At 42.6% G+C, this 18,738-nt stretch overlaps 1 protein-coding gene across 4 annotated transcripts in view; it reads right to left on the bottom strand.

The window, feature by feature from the left end:
* Positions 1-18,738, bottom strand: part of ctif (CBP80/20-dependent translation initiation factor) — a 263,224-nt gene that overhangs the window by 135,227 nt on the left and 109,259 nt on the right. For 3 of the 4 annotated variants that reach the window (XM_080206055.1, XM_080206007.1, XM_080206130.1), the window contains exons 5-6: positions 18,570-18,677; positions 12,877-12,952 (exon numbers count right to left, since the gene is read on the bottom strand). In XM_080206055.1, coding sequence (XP_080062181.1) covers positions 12,877-12,952; positions 18,570-18,677 — 184 coding nt within the window. The remainder of the gene's footprint in view (positions 1-12,876; positions 12,953-18,569; positions 18,678-18,738) is intronic. The other variant, XM_080206201.1, reaches the window with a different exon arrangement.

Here is an 18,738-nt window from a genome sequence, read left to right as displayed (position 1 = left end):
TAAAAATTTCAAATGAGAATACTGTAACAGAAAACAAATATTCTTACTTATAAACATATTGCACAATTGAACATGCACTTTTTTTTACTTGCTTGATGTGAAACTTGTTGCTAAGCAATAACTCTGTCACAACACTGGAGTTATCTTCAACAAGCACAAGCACGTGTTCATCCTGTCTTGGTTATACTGAAGTTAATGATTGTTGCCAAGGGTGGCAGACTGTCACTGTATAGCTGGTATACTGTCACTCTAGCTGATAAAGTGCTGATGAGACTGATGTTATTGGCAGCCATGCCTGCTCTCGCTTCTCCTCTTGTCCCTTACAAATAAGCCAAACAGAATGTGCCTGCTGAGACTGGATGGTGTCCTTTCAATAACAGGATACTGGACCAATGACCATTTACTCCTGGGGTCAAGGCGGTTTCTGTGCAGGACAGGGACACTGCTAGTGCTATTTGGTGTCCTGAGACTAATGATATAATTCCATGCCCTGAATATTGCAACCATCGGGATCAGTATTAAATTGATCTTAACCTATTTGTGCAGCAGAGACAAGGCCCACTGATGAAATCCTTGCAATTATCCCTTGGTCCTCAGTTGAGAACCTAAGATTCAGAGCTCACTGTCTAATCTGATACACGAAGAGAGGTTAAACCCATGTTGAAAGACAGTCAATGCACGTGGTATTGCACTCAAGGCTAAGGCAGTATCTTCAATATACAGGGGGAGAAAAAGGAGGAAATGAAGCTTCCCAAAAACTAAGCTACCAGGAAAGCCCCATCAGATTGTCAGCCTCAACTTTAGCAGCACAGTTGCTATAGATACCGTATAACAACCCATGTTAAAGGACATCTGTAATGTTAGTTGACAGCAAGAGAAAGTAAACACAATCCAAACCAGTAATCCTATCAGGAGTTCTAAAAAGCAGCTGCTCCAGCTGCCTGGTCTAAGTCTGTAAACTGCTCAGAATATCCTATTTGTATTATTTTAATAAATCAAGTGTCCTGGGATGAGGCAGGAGGGTGAAAATCTAAAAGTTTCAAACAGGTCAGGTTAGTGACATTCCTTAATGGTCAATATATCCGAGAGTGTGGTGAACACACTGACCTCTTTGACTTAATGGGTGGTGTGAAACATGTGTGACGTGGCCTCTGCTCTTCGGTATGTTATTTGCTGCTATGCTTCCAGAGGCATTTGATGGAAATGTTGATGGAATGTACATCCAATTCAGAACGGATAGCAATCTCTTCAATCTGAGATGACTGAAATCTCAGATATGATATCAGAGATGATGCCACTTGTCTGCTGCTTAACATAGCGGACAACTGTGTGTTAAGGAAGATGAGAGATAATCCAGTAATCGTCACCAAATATGACCATATTATTGTGTATTCATGTTCGTTCCTCATTAGAACAAGGTCGTTTTAAGAGTATGATCATGTGACATATTGATGTAATCGGCCATTTTGCACAGTCCATTCTCACAGCCTGTAGGGTAAATACCTTATTAATAAAGCTCTTGTTTGTTTGTACCTTTGTGGTCTGCAAGCCTATCCTTTTAAAAAAACCACGAAGAAGATTGGCAACGAGGAGGTCAGAACCAAGTTGGCAGACTCCCGGGAGAATCAAAAAAAAATAGGAAAATTGTTGATCCGTGCTGCAGACATCTGAAAAAGATTATGATAAAAACATTGCTGCTCCAAAGCTGGTGAGGGAGGGGGGGATATTGGTAGCAGCCATGAAAAGATCCCAAATTTAAATTTAAACAAAGATTTCAGAGAAAACAGTTACGAAAAGCAGCTTGCCATGTGCTCTGCCCGGAAAGTTCTACAACAGTGCAGGGAACATTGTAGGTAAAAAAAATACCCTGCAACAATAATTTTCAGTTAGGGGTGTTGTAAAACTTGGAAGAAAATAGGATTACCTTGTTTGAAAAAGGAAGTGAGGGAGGTACACTGTGCTTATGCAAGCTCTTCCCACTGTATAAATATCAGGGGTTTTTTGGTGCCATAGAACCATATGATGAGAACATTGAGTGGTGGAGTTCATACATGGAAAGATTCGAATACCTTGTCTATGCAAACAAAATTGCGGCGGACATAGCAGTCCTAACTTTTCTGAGCATCATGGGGGAATCTTTCAACCTCCTGTGCAGTTTGGTGCAGCCAGAAAAACCAAGCTCAAAAAGCTGTGATGGGATTGTGGAGATATTGCAAAGCCACTTCTCATATAAATCTTTGGTCATTGCCGAAAGGTTCTGGTTCCATTAACGTAACCAACAAAAAGGTGAATCAATTGCACAATTTATAGCTACTTTAAAGAAATTGTGTGGAGTTTGCACATTCTCCCCATGTCTCCATATGTTTCCGCCCGCACTTCAATGATGTGTAGGTTAGATGGATTAGCCTTGGTAAATGGTATCTGATGCTAGGGTTACAGGAATAGAGTTGGGTGGTGGGCCTGGGTAAGATTCTTTGTCAGTACAGCTGTGACTGTAACAATATATTCAGATTTATGAACGGTATGCTTTGTCTGTACAGTACACAAGAAACCATACTTTTCACGGTATGCTAATACATGTGACAATAACAAATCAAATCAAATATCTGCATTGGCAACGAGGTAGTGAATAGAATAGCCAGAGCAAGCTCAGCATTTGCCAGTTTACTGTGGAGGAAATAAGGTATGAAACTTAGAGCAAAATATGGTGTTTATAAAGTTATGGTAATATCAGCTCTTTTATATGAGACATGGAACACCAACTCCAGACATATTAAACAGTTGGGCAGGTTCTATTATGACAGGCATTTAGAACATCATGAGAATCAAACGGGAAGATAAAATGCCCAATATTGAGATATTTTAAAGAGCAGAAATATCTGGAATTGAAGCACTTTTCATCACAGCCCAATGGAGCAGACATGTTGTTTGTATGGCTGGTGATAAAATCCCTAAGGCGATCACATGTTCACGACTTAAGTTTGGATACCACCGGCAAGGTAGGCCGAGACGTCCTTTAAGTCGAACCTCAGGAAATATGGCAAGTTCACCACACACTTGGGGAAAATGCACAAGAAAGAACTACCCAGGGAGCAATCTAGATTTGTGGCATTGTTTCCTTTGAGAAGCAAAGAATAAAGGTAACTAAGAAGAAAAGGCCAAGACTGGACAGTCCCAATACAAGTCAGACAATTAATTCTTACTTATGGAAGGCTGTGTAGGTCTGCTTTAGGCACCACAGACATGTTAGAGCACACAACAGGTGACCACGCACACACACACACAACAGGTGACCACACACACACACAAACAGGTGACCACACACACACACAACAGGTGACCCCACACACACACACACACACAAGAAATGGCCATCTTGGATAACGAAGAAAAGCCAATGACAATGATTCACCAATATTCAAATTTTACCATCTCCACATAATATTTTGATGAAATCTCAAATCCAGAAAGTCCTAACTTCTCTTAATCTTTCATCTGTCTTCAGAACATAGGAACAGTATTAGGCCGTTCAGCCAATCAAGCCTGCCCCACCATTCAGTTAGATCATGGCTGATTGTCTACCTCAACACCACTGTTCTGCCCTATCCCCAAATCCCACAATGCCTTTAATCTTCAGAAATCAATCAATCTCTGTCTTGACCGAGCTCAATGACTGAGCTTCCTCAGCCCTCTCGGGTAGAGAATTCCAAAGATTCACCACCCCCTGGGTGAAGAAATTTCTCCTCATCTCAGTCTTAGATGGCCTGCCCCCTTATTCTGAGATTATGTCACCTAGCTTTAGACTCACCAGCCAGGGGAATTATCCCATCTGCATTCATCCTGTCACACCCAGTGTAGAATCTACACTTAAAACTCTAACCTCAGGTATTTGCTGTTTTAAAGATTAAAATACCTCTCTTTCTCTCCTACTCTTTCTTGTTTTGGTGGTGTCCTGTATTATGGACCTTGATCCTTCGCCCAGATTTCAGAATATAAAGAAGATTTTTGATGTTATAAACTGTACACAGAGAACAACTGATGAGGTAAACATCAATCCATTAGAAAAAAAAACAGCCTACCCTTGAGATCAGTTTATTCACACGATCTGACGATATCCTATAGGAATCGGCTAAAACCAGTCTTTGTTTTTAACTAAGTCTGAACATTTTTATTAATTTTCTCTATTATATGTCTTAGCTCTTTTCAGGTCTCTGGGTGGGACTTGAATTCAGAATCATCTGACTCAGTGGTGATTGTGCTTATCTGAGCCAAGGTATAACATCATCAGTGACAAAACTACATTAAACAGGCAGAATTTCTAGCTCCTCACATCCCTTCCACTCAAAGGAGCAATGCAGTCAGTCCTCACAATAAATACACTGTCAGTCGTTACTACAAACATTATTTACAGCACAATATCGCCATCCACTGGCAAACATAAATCTGCACCAAAGAAGTGCCGCGAGTGCCAAATAAACAAATTGCAGCCTGGCGCTGAGAAAAACACAGTGTGATGGATTTGATACATATCTTCTCTCTGTGTGCTCTATAGTTGTTTGTGAAATGATTTTTCCCTGTTCAATGCAGCGCTCATCGCTAGTATCTTCCACAAGCACAAAATGTCCCCAAACATCAATGTCAATACAATAATTCCCTTGATATTTACTCATGATGGGTGGCATTAGAACAGGCAAGGAAGATGGATGGGCAGAGTGAGTTTTACTGTCTCTGGTCTATATTGCCGCCAATCTGTTTCCCTTTTGGTGGTAGACCAGCTGTCTACCAAAACGCGATTTCATAGCCACATCCCTTTCCTCAGCAACTGTCTCCGGCTCTGACTAATTTCAGTCTTCCAGACTCAATACCAAGTTCAACAATTTTAGACCATAACCTCAATTCCAGCCAGGTGACAGCTGCTGGTATTGATTCTGTTGCTGCCGCCACTTTTTGTTTCTGTATTTCTTTCTTCAATTTTCTCATTATTATCATCTCTTTTGGTCTAGCACCATCACTACTTTTGTCATTTAATCTCCCCTGCCCCAGATGACCACACATGTTCTCTTTGTCCTCCCCACCATCCCACACCCTTTCCTTTACGTCTGTAGTTGTTTAAAACGTGTGACATCACCAACTTTTCCCAATTCTGACAGTAGGTCAGTGATATTTAAGACGCAGGTTGATAGGTTTTTGATAAGCAAGGGGATTAAGGGTTATGGGGAGAGGGCGGGAACGTGGAACTGAGACACGACAGATCAGCCATGATCTTATTGAATGGCGGGGCAGGCTCGAGGGGCTAGATGGCCTACTCCTGCTCCTATTTCTTATGTTCTTATCTGAAATGTTAAACCTACTTCTCACTGCCTGATCCGCTGTGTGTTTCCAATCATTTCTGTTTTTATTACCATTTTAAGTAAATAAGCATGTTTATCAGAGTTGTATTAAATGTGGTTCTGATGAAGGTAAACAGACAGAAATTAGAAGGCGTGAAGTACATAGTTTCCGCTCACATATCTTGGGTACAATCCACATCACAGATTCATCCACCTTGTGAAATAAATTTTGATGAAGTTGTTCCTTAATAGGAATTGCTAGGCTAAACAAACCAAGGTCATCCTAGTTCACCTTCTGCTGCTCTGCTAATCACATGATGCAACTTTGATGGAGCTGTTGAGCTATTCATATCAATCGCCATCAATTAGTCTACAACATTTTTTTGTTTATTCATTCAAGGGATGTGGGCTTCGCCAGCTAGGCCAACATTTATTGCCCATCACGAACTGTCCTTGAAAAGATGGTTGTGAGCTGCCTTCTTGAACTGCTACGGTCCATGCATTGTGGATACACCCACAGTGCTGTTAGGGAGGAAGATCCAGGATTTGGAACCAGTGACAGTGAAGCAATGGCGATATATTTCCAAGATGTGGAGATGCCAGCATTGAACTAGGGTAAACACAGTAAGATGTCTCACAACACCAGGTTAAAGTCCAACAGGTTTATTTGTGATTAATGCTCTCTCCACTCACATTGTCTGTAGCTTTACGACTTGATTATCTGTAAAGACCCGCATTCCAACCATTATTTTGTAAATTGAGTTTGTGTCTTTATGTACCCTGTTTGTGAACAGAACTCCCACTTCCCTGACGTCGGGGCAGCGCTCTGAAAGCTAGCGGCTTTTGCTACCAAATAAATAACCTGGTGTTGTGTTCATACAATATATTTCCAAGTCAGGATAGTGCGTGTTTTGGAGGGGTACTTCCAGGTAATAGTGTTCCTATGTACCTGTGGCTCTTTGCCTTCCAGATGATAGTGGTCATGGATTTGGAAGGTGCTGTCAAAGGACCCTTAGTGAGATCCTGCTGCAACCATGCGTTGGTGGTGGAGGGAGTGAATATTTGTGGAAGACATGCTAATCAAGTGGGCTGCTTTGTTCTGGATGGTGTCAGGCTTTTTGAGTGTTTTTGGAGCTGCACTTTTCCAGGCAAGTGAAGGTTATTCTATCATTCTTCTTGGCTTGTGCTTTGTAGATGGTGGATAGGCTTTGTGAAGTCAGGAGGTGAGTTACTCACAGCAGGATTCCTAGCCTCTGACCTGCCCTTGTAGCATTCATATGGAAAGCTCAGTTCAATTTCTGTTTAATGGTAACCCCCAGGATATTGACTGTGGGGGATTCAGCTATGGTAATGTCATTGAATGTCAAGAAATGATGGTTAGACTCTCTCTTGTTGGAGATGGTCATTACTTAGCACTCAGTTAGCATGAATATTACTTGCTCTTCGTCAGCCCAAACCTGAATATTGTCCAGGTCTTGTTGCATTTAGATATGGACGGCTTCATTATCTGAGGAGTCGCAAATAACATGGACCAACATCTACAACCACCTTAGGGTGGAAAGAAGGTCATTAATGAAGCAACTAAAGATGGTTGGTGCTGGGACACTACCCTGAGGAACTCCTGCAATGATGTCCTGGAGTTGAGATGACTGACCTCCAATAACCACAATCATCTCCTTTTGTGCTAGGAATAATTCTAACCAGTGGAAACGTTTCCCCTGATTTTCACTAACTCCAGTTTTGCTAGGGCTCCTTCATATCACATTTGGTCAAATGCGGCTTTGCTATCAAGGGCAGCGACTTCCAATGCACCTCTGGAGTTCTACTTGTTTGTCCACGTTTGAACCAAGGCTGTAATCAGCTGAGTGCAAAAAGAGAGCTGCAAAAGGTTAGGGTGCACGGAGTTGGGGGTAAGGTGTTAGCGTGGATAGAGGATTGGTTGTTTAATAGGAAGCAGAGAGTTGGAATCAATGGGTGCTATTCTGGTTGGCAGTTGGTGACCAGTGGAGTGCTGCAGGGATCGGTGCTGGGGCCTCAACTGTTTACCATTTACATAGATGATCTGGAGGAGGGGGCTGAGTGTAGGATAACGAAATTTGCTGATGACATGAAGATGAGTGGAAAAGCAAATTGCGTGGAAGGCGCGGAAGGTCTGCAGAGAGATCTGGATAGGCTGAGTGAGTGGGTGAGGACCTGGCAGGTGGAGTATAATGTTAGCAAATGTGAGGTTACCCACTTTGGCAGAAATAATAGTAAGAGGGATTATTATTTAAAGGGCGAAAAGCTCAGCATGCTACGGTGTAGAGGGACCTGGGGATCCTTGTGCACGAACCTCAAAAACCCAGTCTGCAGGTGATCAAGAAGGTGAATGGAATGTTGGCCTTTATAGCGAGGGGGATAGAATATAAAAGCAGGGAGGTCTTGCTGCAACTGTACAAGGCACTGGTGAGGCCGCAGCTGGAGTACTGTGTGCAGTTTTGGTCGCCGAATTTGCGAAAAGATATATTGGCCTTGGAGGGAGTGCAGAGAAGGTTCACTAGGCTGATACTGGAGATGAGGGGGTTAGCCTACGAAGAGAGATTGAATAGACTGGGTCTGTACTCATCAGAGTTTAGAAGGCTGAGGGGGGGATCTTGTAGAGACATATAAGATAATGAAGGGGCTAGATAGGGTAGAGGTAGAGAGATTCTTCCCGCTTAGAAAGGATAGCAGAACTAGAGGGCACAGCCTCAAAATAAGGGGGGCCGCAGTTTAGATCGGAGTTGAGGAGGAACTTCTTCATTCAAAGGGTGGTGAGTGTCCGGAAATCTCTGCCCATTGAAGTGGGCTACCTCGCTAAATATATTTAAGTCACTGGTAGACAGATTTCTGATAGACAAGGGAATTAAGGGTTATGGGGAGAAAGCGGAAAAGTGGAACTGATCCACTTCAGATCAGCCATGATCTTGTTGAATGGCGGGGCAGGCTCGAAGGGCTAAATGGCCTACTCCTGCTCCTATTTCTTATGTTCTTATGAGGGGGCCTGGAGGAACCCAACTCAGTGTCAGTGAGCAGGTTATTACTGAGCAGGTGCTGCTCGATTTCACTGTCAATTACTCTTTCATCACTTGACTGATGATCGAGAATAGACTGATGGGGCGGTAATTGGTGGGGTTGGATTTGTCCTGCTTTTTGTGGATAGGACATACCAAAACCAGAAATGAGGTAAGAAAAATCCCGGTGGTCTCCAGTTCTTAAAGTTGGATGAAATTAGACAGTAGGTTAACCATCTAACTTAATCATTTAGAGTACATATTAGCATGGGATTTTAAGTTGCCAGAGTAATTGCACAGCAACTGGCTTGAAAATCCCAAATAATTTCAAATATTCTCTCATGTCCCTTTTAAGTGACATTAATTAACACACCATTCTTCAATCACTTTAGCTGTGGGCTGTGTTTAAAGAGACACCTGCCTGGATTTTGTGCTTGTCGGGCACGCTCAATTGGCAGGTCCGGAAATGTGTGTGATTGAACCCCAAGTTCAGTTCTACACTGGATGACCAATTCAAGACTGGCCAGTGTGATCAGATATTGCCAATGCGTTGGCAGCAGGGGTGAAAGAATGACAGGTCTAACTGGGTTCAAATGGGACCTGACAGGGCTTTTAGAAACAGCAGAGGCAGCTCCTTGAAGGCTGCAAGGTGATTTTAAGGAGCTTCAGGGAGTTGTCTTGGAGACACTATTGAAATTTGCAGTTTTGGCCCTCAGCAACTGTGCATGCCAGGTGGTAGGGCAATGCTGGTGGGGAATTTCCCCAACCACTCACTGGTTTTCAGAGAAGTGCCTGCACACATTAGTGGTGCAGTGAGTATCACTAGGGACATGTTGATGCTACAAATGGCAAAGGGAGGCCACCTCAACAGACAAAGAAGATCTGATCAGAGGTGGCAATCCAGGTCAGCAGGCACGACATGGTGTGTCACTCCTGGATCTAGTGCCACAAGTGGTTTAATAATTTGCGCTCAGCAAGGATGAGTATCGAGTTGGCTTGGCACTATGTGGAGATGTTGTGAGGGATGGCTGCTTTTTGTGGTACTCAGGGGAGTAAGAATCAGAGTGACAAAAGGTACATGTGCATGGTCATGGCTGGGAGATGAGACAGCTAGACTTTGGAGCATAGAAAAGTGGGATGTGTAAATTTTACAAGCTGGTAATGGGAACTTCCATGGATTGCGGGGGGGTTGGGGGGGGGGTCAGCAATCTTGAGGGGCGGTGGGGGAGGAGAGAGGACAGATACCCTTCATTTTTCAAAACTTTGTGTCAATCTGCAAAACTTGGAGATGTTACATTTAGTTCTGTCACCTAAATCATTAATATATATTGTAAATAGTTGGGTTCCTGACACCGGTACCCCACTAGTCACTGCTTGCCAGTTGGAAAAAGACCCATTTATTCCTACTCTTTGTTTCTTTTCTGTCAACCCGAAAGCAGTATGCAGATACAGCAGGTAATATGGAAGTGTTGCTGCTACTGTACAAAGCATTAGTAAGGCTGCACTTTGAGTATTGTGTACAGTTTTGATCCTCTTGAAGAGGAATGTAGTTGCATTGAAGGCAGTTCAGAGGATTCCTTCCAGACTTGAGGGATTTGACTTACGAATAGAAATTGGGCAGTTTAGGGCTATACTCCCTGGAGTTTAGTAGAATAAGAGGCGATCTAATTGAGGTGTACAAAATGATAAGAGGAATTGGCAAAGTAGATCTGAAGAGGATGTTTCCTCTTGTAGGGCAACTTAGAACAAGAGATTGTGGTTTTAGGATAAGGGATGGCAAATTTAAAACAGAGATGAGCAGAAGTTACTTCTCTCAAGGGGCTGTGAGTCTGAGGTACTTATGACCCCAGAGTGAGGTGGATACTGGACTTCCCGAGTAAATTTCAGGACGAGGTAGACAGATTTTTAATTAGCAAGGATTTGAAGGGCTATTTGAAGGGCGAACAGGCAGGAAAGAGGAGTTGAGGCTGAGATGAGATCAGCCATGATCATATTGAATGGCGGAGCAAGCTCGAGGGGCTGAATTGCCTGCTCCTTGTTCTTATGATTCTTATGAACTAGTTTTCTATCCATCTCAACACATTACTCCCAATCTCATAAAGTTTAATTTTACACGCTAATCTCTTATGTGGAATTTCATTGAAAGAACATAAGAACATAAGAAATAGGAGCAGGAGTAGGCCATCCAGCCCTTCGAGCCTGCCCCGCCATTCAATAAGATCATGGCTGATCTGTCGCTGCTCAGTTCCACTTTCCCGCCCTCTCCCCATAACCCTTAATCCCCTCTCCTATCAAAAACCCATCAACCCGCGTCTTAAAAATATTTAGCGAGGCAGCCTCCACCACTTCAACGGGCAGAGAATTCCAGAGATTCACCACCCTTTGAGTGAAGAAGTTCCTCCTCAACTCCGTTCTAAACCGCCCTCCTTTTATCTTGAGGCTGTGCCCCCTAGTCCTACTGTCTTTTTTGAGCGGGAAGAGTCTTTCCACCTCTATCCTATCCATCCCATTCATCATCTTGTACGTCTCAATGAGATCTCCCCTCATTCTTCTAAACTCTAACGAGTACAAGCCTAGTTTATTCAGCCTCTCCTCATAGCTCAACCCCCTCAACTCCGGTATCAGCCTAGTAAACCTCCTCTGCACTCCCTCCAAGGCCAGTTACATCCTCAAAGAATTCCAGTAGATTTGTCAAGCATGATTATCCTTTCATAAATCCATGTTGATTCTGTCTGATTCTACCACTGTTTTTCAAGACGTCTGTTATAAAATCTTTTATAATTAACTCTAGCATTTTCCCCACTACTGACATCTGGCTGACTGGTCTGTAATTACCCATTTTCTTTCTATTCCCCTTTTTAAATACTGGGGTTACATTACCTACCCTCCAATCCATAGGATCTATAGAACCTTGGAAGATCGATGCATCCACTATTTCTACATCTACTCTGGCGAATTATCAGCCTTCAACTTCACCTACTTCCTTACTAAACTGATTTCCTTCAGTTCCTCCCCCTCACTAAACCCTGTATTCCCCAACATTTCTGGTACATAATTTGTGTCCTCCTTCGTGAAGACAGAGCTAAAGTATGTACTTAGTTGGTCAGCCACTTCTTTGCTATGGATTATAAATTCTTCTATTTCTGACTGTAAGGTGGTAGGGCAGGTTAAATAGTTGTTAAAGCATACAAGATCCAGGGCTTTATTAACAGCGGCACAGAGTAAAAACTAAGGAATTTAAATTAACCTTTTTAAAAGTTGTATGGTATATAAGGTGGAGCAGGGAAGTGAGATTTGATCTTACCTGGAGTATTGCATCCAGTTCCACGCACCATAATTTAGGAAGGATGTGACGGCTTTAGAGAAGGTATAGAAAGGATTTACAAAAATAGTGACAGGGATGACATCAGTTACCTGGATAGGTTGAGGAACCTGGTCTTGTTCTTCATAAAGAAAAGGTGGAGAAGAGATTCGACGCCATGAAGGATCTAGACAGTGTAGATTGAGAGAAGCTATTCCCTCATTGGTGGAACCATTGAGAACCAGATGTTTTATACAGCAAGTGGGTAGAATCTAGAATACACTCCTTGAGACCGTGGTGGAGGCAGATTTTATTGAGGCTTTCAAAAGGGACTTGGATTATACAAACCCACTGCATTTTCCTTACCTATCAACTGTTTCCCCGCCCCTACAAAAAATTCTATATGACTGGTCAAGTCTACCCTGCCTTTCTGAAATCTGTGCTGACTGGCCCTGATTTGTATTTCTCCAAGTGCCAAATAATTTTATTCTACAACATGGACTTGAGTGGCTTACAAAAGATTAAGTTCTGTTGTCCTTCTAGCTCAAAAAAAAGGTCCCCTTATCCCTAATTTATCAAATCTCTCCTGAAAATTCACCGCAGAACGCAGTCAACTTTGTAAAATTCTCCTTCAAATCTTCTAAACTTCATTTTTTTTTCTGAACTGCTTTTTCCAAATGAATTTAGGATTTTGGCCAAATTTCTACTCCACTACAAATGTTAAAAAAAACACTAGAATGAAAAGCACTCACAATGATCCATAATGCCAAACACAATCACCAGATGGCAGAGTAGGCCACTGAGTCGAAAGCTCTCCAACAGAACATCAGGCCATTCAGTGCCTTTGACGTCAGTGCTCAACACTGCTGACGATAACTGCAGTGATTGGAGTTATTCCTGAAGGCTTAGGCAAGTCATTTTCTGAGCATTCACACCAAATAAACAGCACCAACAGTACTTCCCTTCACAAAAGCTGTAAAATAACTTTCAGCCTAGTTATCTCAAGATTCAAGCTGCAGAACTGAACGGTTGGTCAGATAATCTACACTGTTGGGCCCCAGTGAAATATAAACCTTCAGAACTTGAAAACAAAATATTGTTGCCCTGTTCCACCCGAGGTTCCATATAACTTTGTCCCTCCAGGCACGGAATGTTGACTAGACCCCCAGTGTGGTGAATGCAAATGAGTTAGCAGCATGAGGTTCAGGTATACCTGCCGTACAGGAAGCACTTTGTCCAGGTCATTCAAGGTAATGTTTCCGTCCTCTTCAAACTTCCCTTTCACCATCCTGCACAAATAACAAGAGGAGCAGCAGCATTAGGCCTGAGTCTTTTAATCTTTATAGACTCAAGGCAAAGGCTGATATTCTAGAAAGAAGGCAACTGACAACTGGAACACAGTACACAGCTTGTGACTAACAATGGTCCCCAACACTGACAATAAATAAACTTCCCTGCAGAATGCACCTTCTTCCCTTCATAAACACCATTTGCAGAGTTGCAGGTGCTTTCTCTTCCCAATCCAATCAGGCCTGTAAGTAACACTTCCCACCCATCCCATCTGCTGTACAATTTCCCTATCAATCTACTTCTCTTTACCGCAGTGTGGAAAATTAAGTTGCCCCTGGCCATCCCAGCAGGAGTCTTTGGAATACGTTAACTGCCTGCCAATTGTGTCACAGAAGTCGCACAGGCTGGAATTTTCTGGCCGTTCATGCCATCAGGATTCTCTGGTCCCGCTGGAATGAATGGAGATTTGGTGAGTGCCAAATTTTCTGCCCTTGCTTGCAGCGGTAGCAGGGTGTGAATGGGCAGAGAATTCCAGCCATTAACTGGGAACACATGAGGGAAACTTACTTAAAAATGGAAAGCCAACATTTTTGCACCTTCATTAGGATTAAGATAGGCACAATAAGTAGTCTCACAATACCAGGTTGAAGCCCAATAGGTTTAATTGGTATCATGAGCTTTTGGAGCGCTGCTCCTTCATCAGGTGAGTGGAGCTCCACTTAACTGATGAAGGGGCCGTGCTCCGAAAGCTCGTGATACTAAATAAACCTGCTGGACGTAGGCCTGATGTTGTGAGACTTCTTACTGTGCCCACCCCAGTCCTATGCTGGCATCTCCACATCAGGATTAAGATAGTGATGGTCAGAGTAGAGGTCTCCATAATATTCCATTTACAGCTGCTCATTCTTCTCCAAGCTGGTTTAACCTGTTTCCCAGGAATTAATTGCCCCAGATATAAAGCACAGACTACCATTGTTTAAAGAACCATGGACCTATAAGTAATGTTTAAAAAAAACTGTGACCTGCAACCAAACCATATCGACATTAACCAGCTCTCCACTGGGATATTTCAAAGGTCAGTGTTTCTGGGTTGCAGAGTAGGAAAATACACAAATCCAAAACCTCAGTGAAGAGCATGAGGCAGATTTTTCTCTTCCTATACTTGGGTCTCCTGGATCATGTTGGTGCAGCATGTAAAGGAAGGTCACACACAGAGACGCACACACTACTTTACACATACATAGACAGACCATAAGAGCTCCAAACACACACATGTTTACATATACAGACCGTAACAGCTATAAAAAGAAACTTGCAAGGATTATCAAAATCAACAGCAGAAAAGCTGGGTGATCAAGTATAATGTGGGAAAACTGATAACAGTGATGGTAGACATGCTGAATAATTATTTCAGTATTTACAGCAGAAGAAGACGATAGCACATTGGACATCCCAACGAGATATACCTGGTTCCTGGTAATGAGGTGGGCAAAGTTAACCACATGTGAGTAGAGGATCATTGTATCATAAGGTTTAGGTTGGTAATGGAAAAGGACAAGGAAAAATCTAGAGTAAGAAAAATTAACGGGGGGGAAACCAGCTTCAGTGGAAAGAGGATGGATCCAGCCTAGATCAACTGGAATCAAAGGTTGGCAGGCAAAATGGTATCTGAACAATGGGTTGCCTTTGGAGAAGAGATAGTTTGGGCACAGACAAGGTATATTTCTGCAACGTGCAAAGGCAGAACAAACAGATCCAGAGCTCCCTGGATGATAAAAGAGATAGATGTTAAGATGCAGAACAAGTGTGTTCATTTCAGGTGCCAGGTTAACGTTACAAGCAAGAATCCAGGCTGAATATAGAAAGTTCAGAGAAGAAGTTAAATAAAAGAAGCAGCCAGAGAATATGAAGAGACAGGAGTCTTTTATAGGCATATAATAGTAAAAGGATTGTGCAGGAATGGGGCTGATGAGGAACCAAAAAGGGGATTTATGCATGGAGGCTGAGGGTGTGGCTGAACTTTGAAATACTTTGTATCTGTCTTTACAGATCATGATGAAAGAGGAGGTAATTCAGAAGGGTTTCAAATTGATAAGGAGGAGATATTGGATAGGCTGCCTGTACTTAGGGTTGATAAGATACCAGGAGATGCTAGAAACATAGAACATTACAGTGCAGTACAGGCCCTTCAGCCCTCGATGTTGCGCCGACCAGTGAAACCAATCTAATGACCCTCTAACCTAAACTGTTCCAGTGTTATCCATATGCCTATCCACTGACCATTTCAACGCCCTTAAAGTTGGCGAGTCCACAACTGCTGCAGGCAGGTCATTCCATGCCCTTACTACCCTCTGAGTAAAGAACCTACCTCTGACATCCATCCTATAATTACCACCCCTTAATTTAAAAGCTATGTCCCCTCCTGTTAGCCATCACCATCCGAGGAAAAAGGCTCTCACTATTCACCCTATCTAACCCTCTGATCATCTTCTATGCCTCAATTAGGTCACCTCTCAACCTTCTTCTTTCTAACGAAAACAACCTCAAGTCCCTCAAGCCTTTCCTCATAAGACCTTCCCACCATACCAGGCAACGTCCTGGTAAACCTCCTCTGCACCCTTTCCAATGCCTCCACATCTTTCTTATAATGCGGCGACCAGAACTGTACGCAATACTCCAAGTGCGGCCGCACCAGAGCTTTGTGCAGTTGCAACATGTCCTCATGGCTCCGAAATTCAATCCCTCTACCAATAAAAGCTAAAAGGAAGTGACAGTGGAAATTGCAGAGATAGTGGCCATTATTTTTCAGTCTTCCTTCAACTCAGAGATGCTGCCAGAGATCTGGAGAATTGCAAATGTTACACCCTTGTTCAAAAAGGGATACAGAGATGAACCCGGCAACTATAGACCTCTCAGTTTAACCTCAGTGGTGGGGAAGCTTTCTGAAATGATGGCCGGAACTTTCCATCCTTTCATACCAGTGAGATCTTCCAGTCCCGTCAATGTGTGGATTTGCTGGAAAGTCCCAGCTGATACTTCAGTGTATAAATAATAATCAGAGGCAAATTCCAGTTAATTAAGGATTTTTAACTAACTTCCTTGAGTTTTTTTGAAAAGATAACAGAGAAGGTTGATGAGTGCAATTCTCTTTATGTACATGGACTGCTGATAAAGTGCCACACAATAGAGTTGTGAGCAAAGTTATAGTTCACAGAATAAAAGGGACAGGAGCAATATAGACACAAAATTGAAAGAATGACAGGAAACAGTAGTAGTTGTTTCTCTGACAAGAGGAAGGTTTGGCGTGGAGTTCCCCAGAGGTTGAGATGGCAGCGCGGGCTCGTTGGGCTGAAGGGCCTGTTTCCCGGGCTGATTTTGTTCTTTCTGGTGTTGGGACCCTTACTCTTTTTGCTAATAGACCTCAGTGCACAGGGCACAAATTTAAAATTTGTGGATAATATGAAAGTTGGAAACATTGTGAACTATGAGGTAGATAGGGTAAAACTTTGTTTCATTATCATTACCAGAACCTTTACCTTTGGTTCCGTGATATCTTTATAATTTCCATTATTCACTAACTTATTACTGACCACTATTGCTCCACCTGTCCCCTTCCCTTTTTTCAACAACATAAAATCCATCATACTCCTACCTCCCTTCAATTCTCTCATTAAAAAGGGTGCAACAATGGAAATATAGGAGTAATGCAGTCCAAGTATGGCATCAATGCTGGTTCGTTGAACTTCAGTAAGTTGACCTTCTTTCATGGTGATGTTTGCTAATGGAGTACTTGAAAAACTCATACAAAGACCAAACAATAGCTGTAGATGGCATCTGATAGATAATTCTGGCCTGAACCCCCTTAAAATATCAGACTCATGTTAATTCTTGTTTCTCTCTCCATAAATGTTGCCAAAGCTTTTACAGCACATTCTTCTTTCATTCCCGATCGCTACCGCAACATTTTGCTTTTATTTTAGAGCTTTTCTACTGATTGTTGGCCTCATGTTTCATAGAATCCCTACAGTGCAGAAGGAGGCCATTTGGTCCAGCGAGTCTGCATCGACCACAATCCCATCCAGGTCCTATTCCCATAACCCCTTATATTTACCGTCCTTCAGTTTCTGAGTTGTATTCCTGCGTGACACTCCTTTGATAACTTGCACCATTTCTAATAACTTTTTTTTTGTTTTTGTAGGGAGATGGAAGACAAAATGTATTGGGCAGTCATATGAGAGGAAGGGGCTGAGGATCAGAATACGATATTGTAGGAGGGAGGAAATGAAGGAAAGAACTGCATCCAAGAGACAAGAATTTGGGGGAGAACAGAACTGTAGAAGAGAGAGGCCAAAGGCAAGAGTCAAAAGGAACCTGTATGTCTAGAACCATAGAATCAAATAGCACAGAAGAGGCCCTTCAGACCATCAAATCTGCACCGACACATCAGAAACACCTGAACTCTGACCTAATCCCATCTACCAGCACTTGGCCCATAGCTCTGAATGTTATGATGCGCCAAGTGCTGACCCAGATGCTTTTTAAAGGATATGAGACAACCCGCCTCCACCAGCCTCCCAGGCAGCGCATTCCAGATGATCACCACATTCTGGGTAAAAAAGCTTTTCCTCACATCCCCTCTAAATCTCGAACTTTGAACCTATGTGACTGACCCTTCAACTAAGGGAAACAGAACCTTCAGTATTCTGATCAAGTTGATTAGAAGAGCATGGGAACAGTTAGTGGAATTACGCTCTAGTAGCACTCAGGTTAAGAAGGCACAATGTAAGAGGGTGGATGGAGCAGAGAATTAATCATTGATCATTCAGATTAAATTGCTGTCCATAAGCCCATGTGACAGACTAGCAACCTGTGACAGGAAAAATTAGCGACAGAAACAGACAAAAGTCTGATCTATGCACCATCAGGTGTAGAAAGGTTAAGAGAAAACGAATCTTACTCAGAGTGATGAATGCTGAGGGAAATGTAAGCAGAGTTTTCTTATTGGGGCACAGAGAGGATTAACTCCACATTTGGCTTGTGCTACATCTGAGGAAGCATTGCGCATTAATGCCAAAAATAAAGTTGAGTTATCCAGCAAGGAAACATTCACCTTGCTGAATGCAGGAAATCAAATCTGTACCTACAGTAAGTTTGAATCCAACTTCCTTCCATGAAAGTACACAGCTTAATAAAGAAAACTTTCTGTGGACAATGGATGTGGTTGGCTTTTAACTGCTCTCTGAAGTGGCCTAGCAAGGCACTTTGCCAAATCGAGCATGATCAGAAGTTCAAGGAGAAACTCCACCACTATCTTCACTGGGTAACCAGGGATAGCCAATAAATGTCGACCTTGCCAGTAATATCCACATCCTGAGTATATATGTTTGAGAATGTGGGATGCAACTTCTCATGCAGTGGAGTTTCCTATCTATACTGGGGAATTCTGAAGAACAAAAAGAATGCTTCTCCACAGTTTGCTTTCCCTCCTCTCTCTGTAATGGAAAACAATCTGTTCCTTTTGACGGCACCTTAAGAATAAAGTTATGGAGATGAAGATTCTCCAACTGGAAGAAATGTCAAGAATCTCCCTTTTGCATTTGGAGAAACGATACTTACCCTTCTTGATCAATGTGGGGGAGGTACTTGGAAGCGTTTTGTAAATGCTTTCGATGAAACGAGTTGGTGAAATCTAATTTCTCAGGTTGTAGATCCCATGTTGCTCCACTGCAAGAAAAAACCCGCAGAAATTATAACTCACAGGGAAATAGGCCTGCATCAGGATGTC

Source organism: Carcharhinus amblyrhynchos, chromosome 1, assembly GCF_965287045.1.
Source record: "Carcharhinus amblyrhynchos chromosome 1, sCarAmb.v2.hapA, whole genome shotgun sequence".
NCBI classification, from domain to species: Eukaryota; Metazoa; Chordata; class Chondrichthyes; order Carcharhiniformes; family Carcharhinidae; genus Carcharhinus; species Carcharhinus amblyrhynchos.
This window is presented reverse-complemented; position numbering and strand designations above follow the sequence as displayed.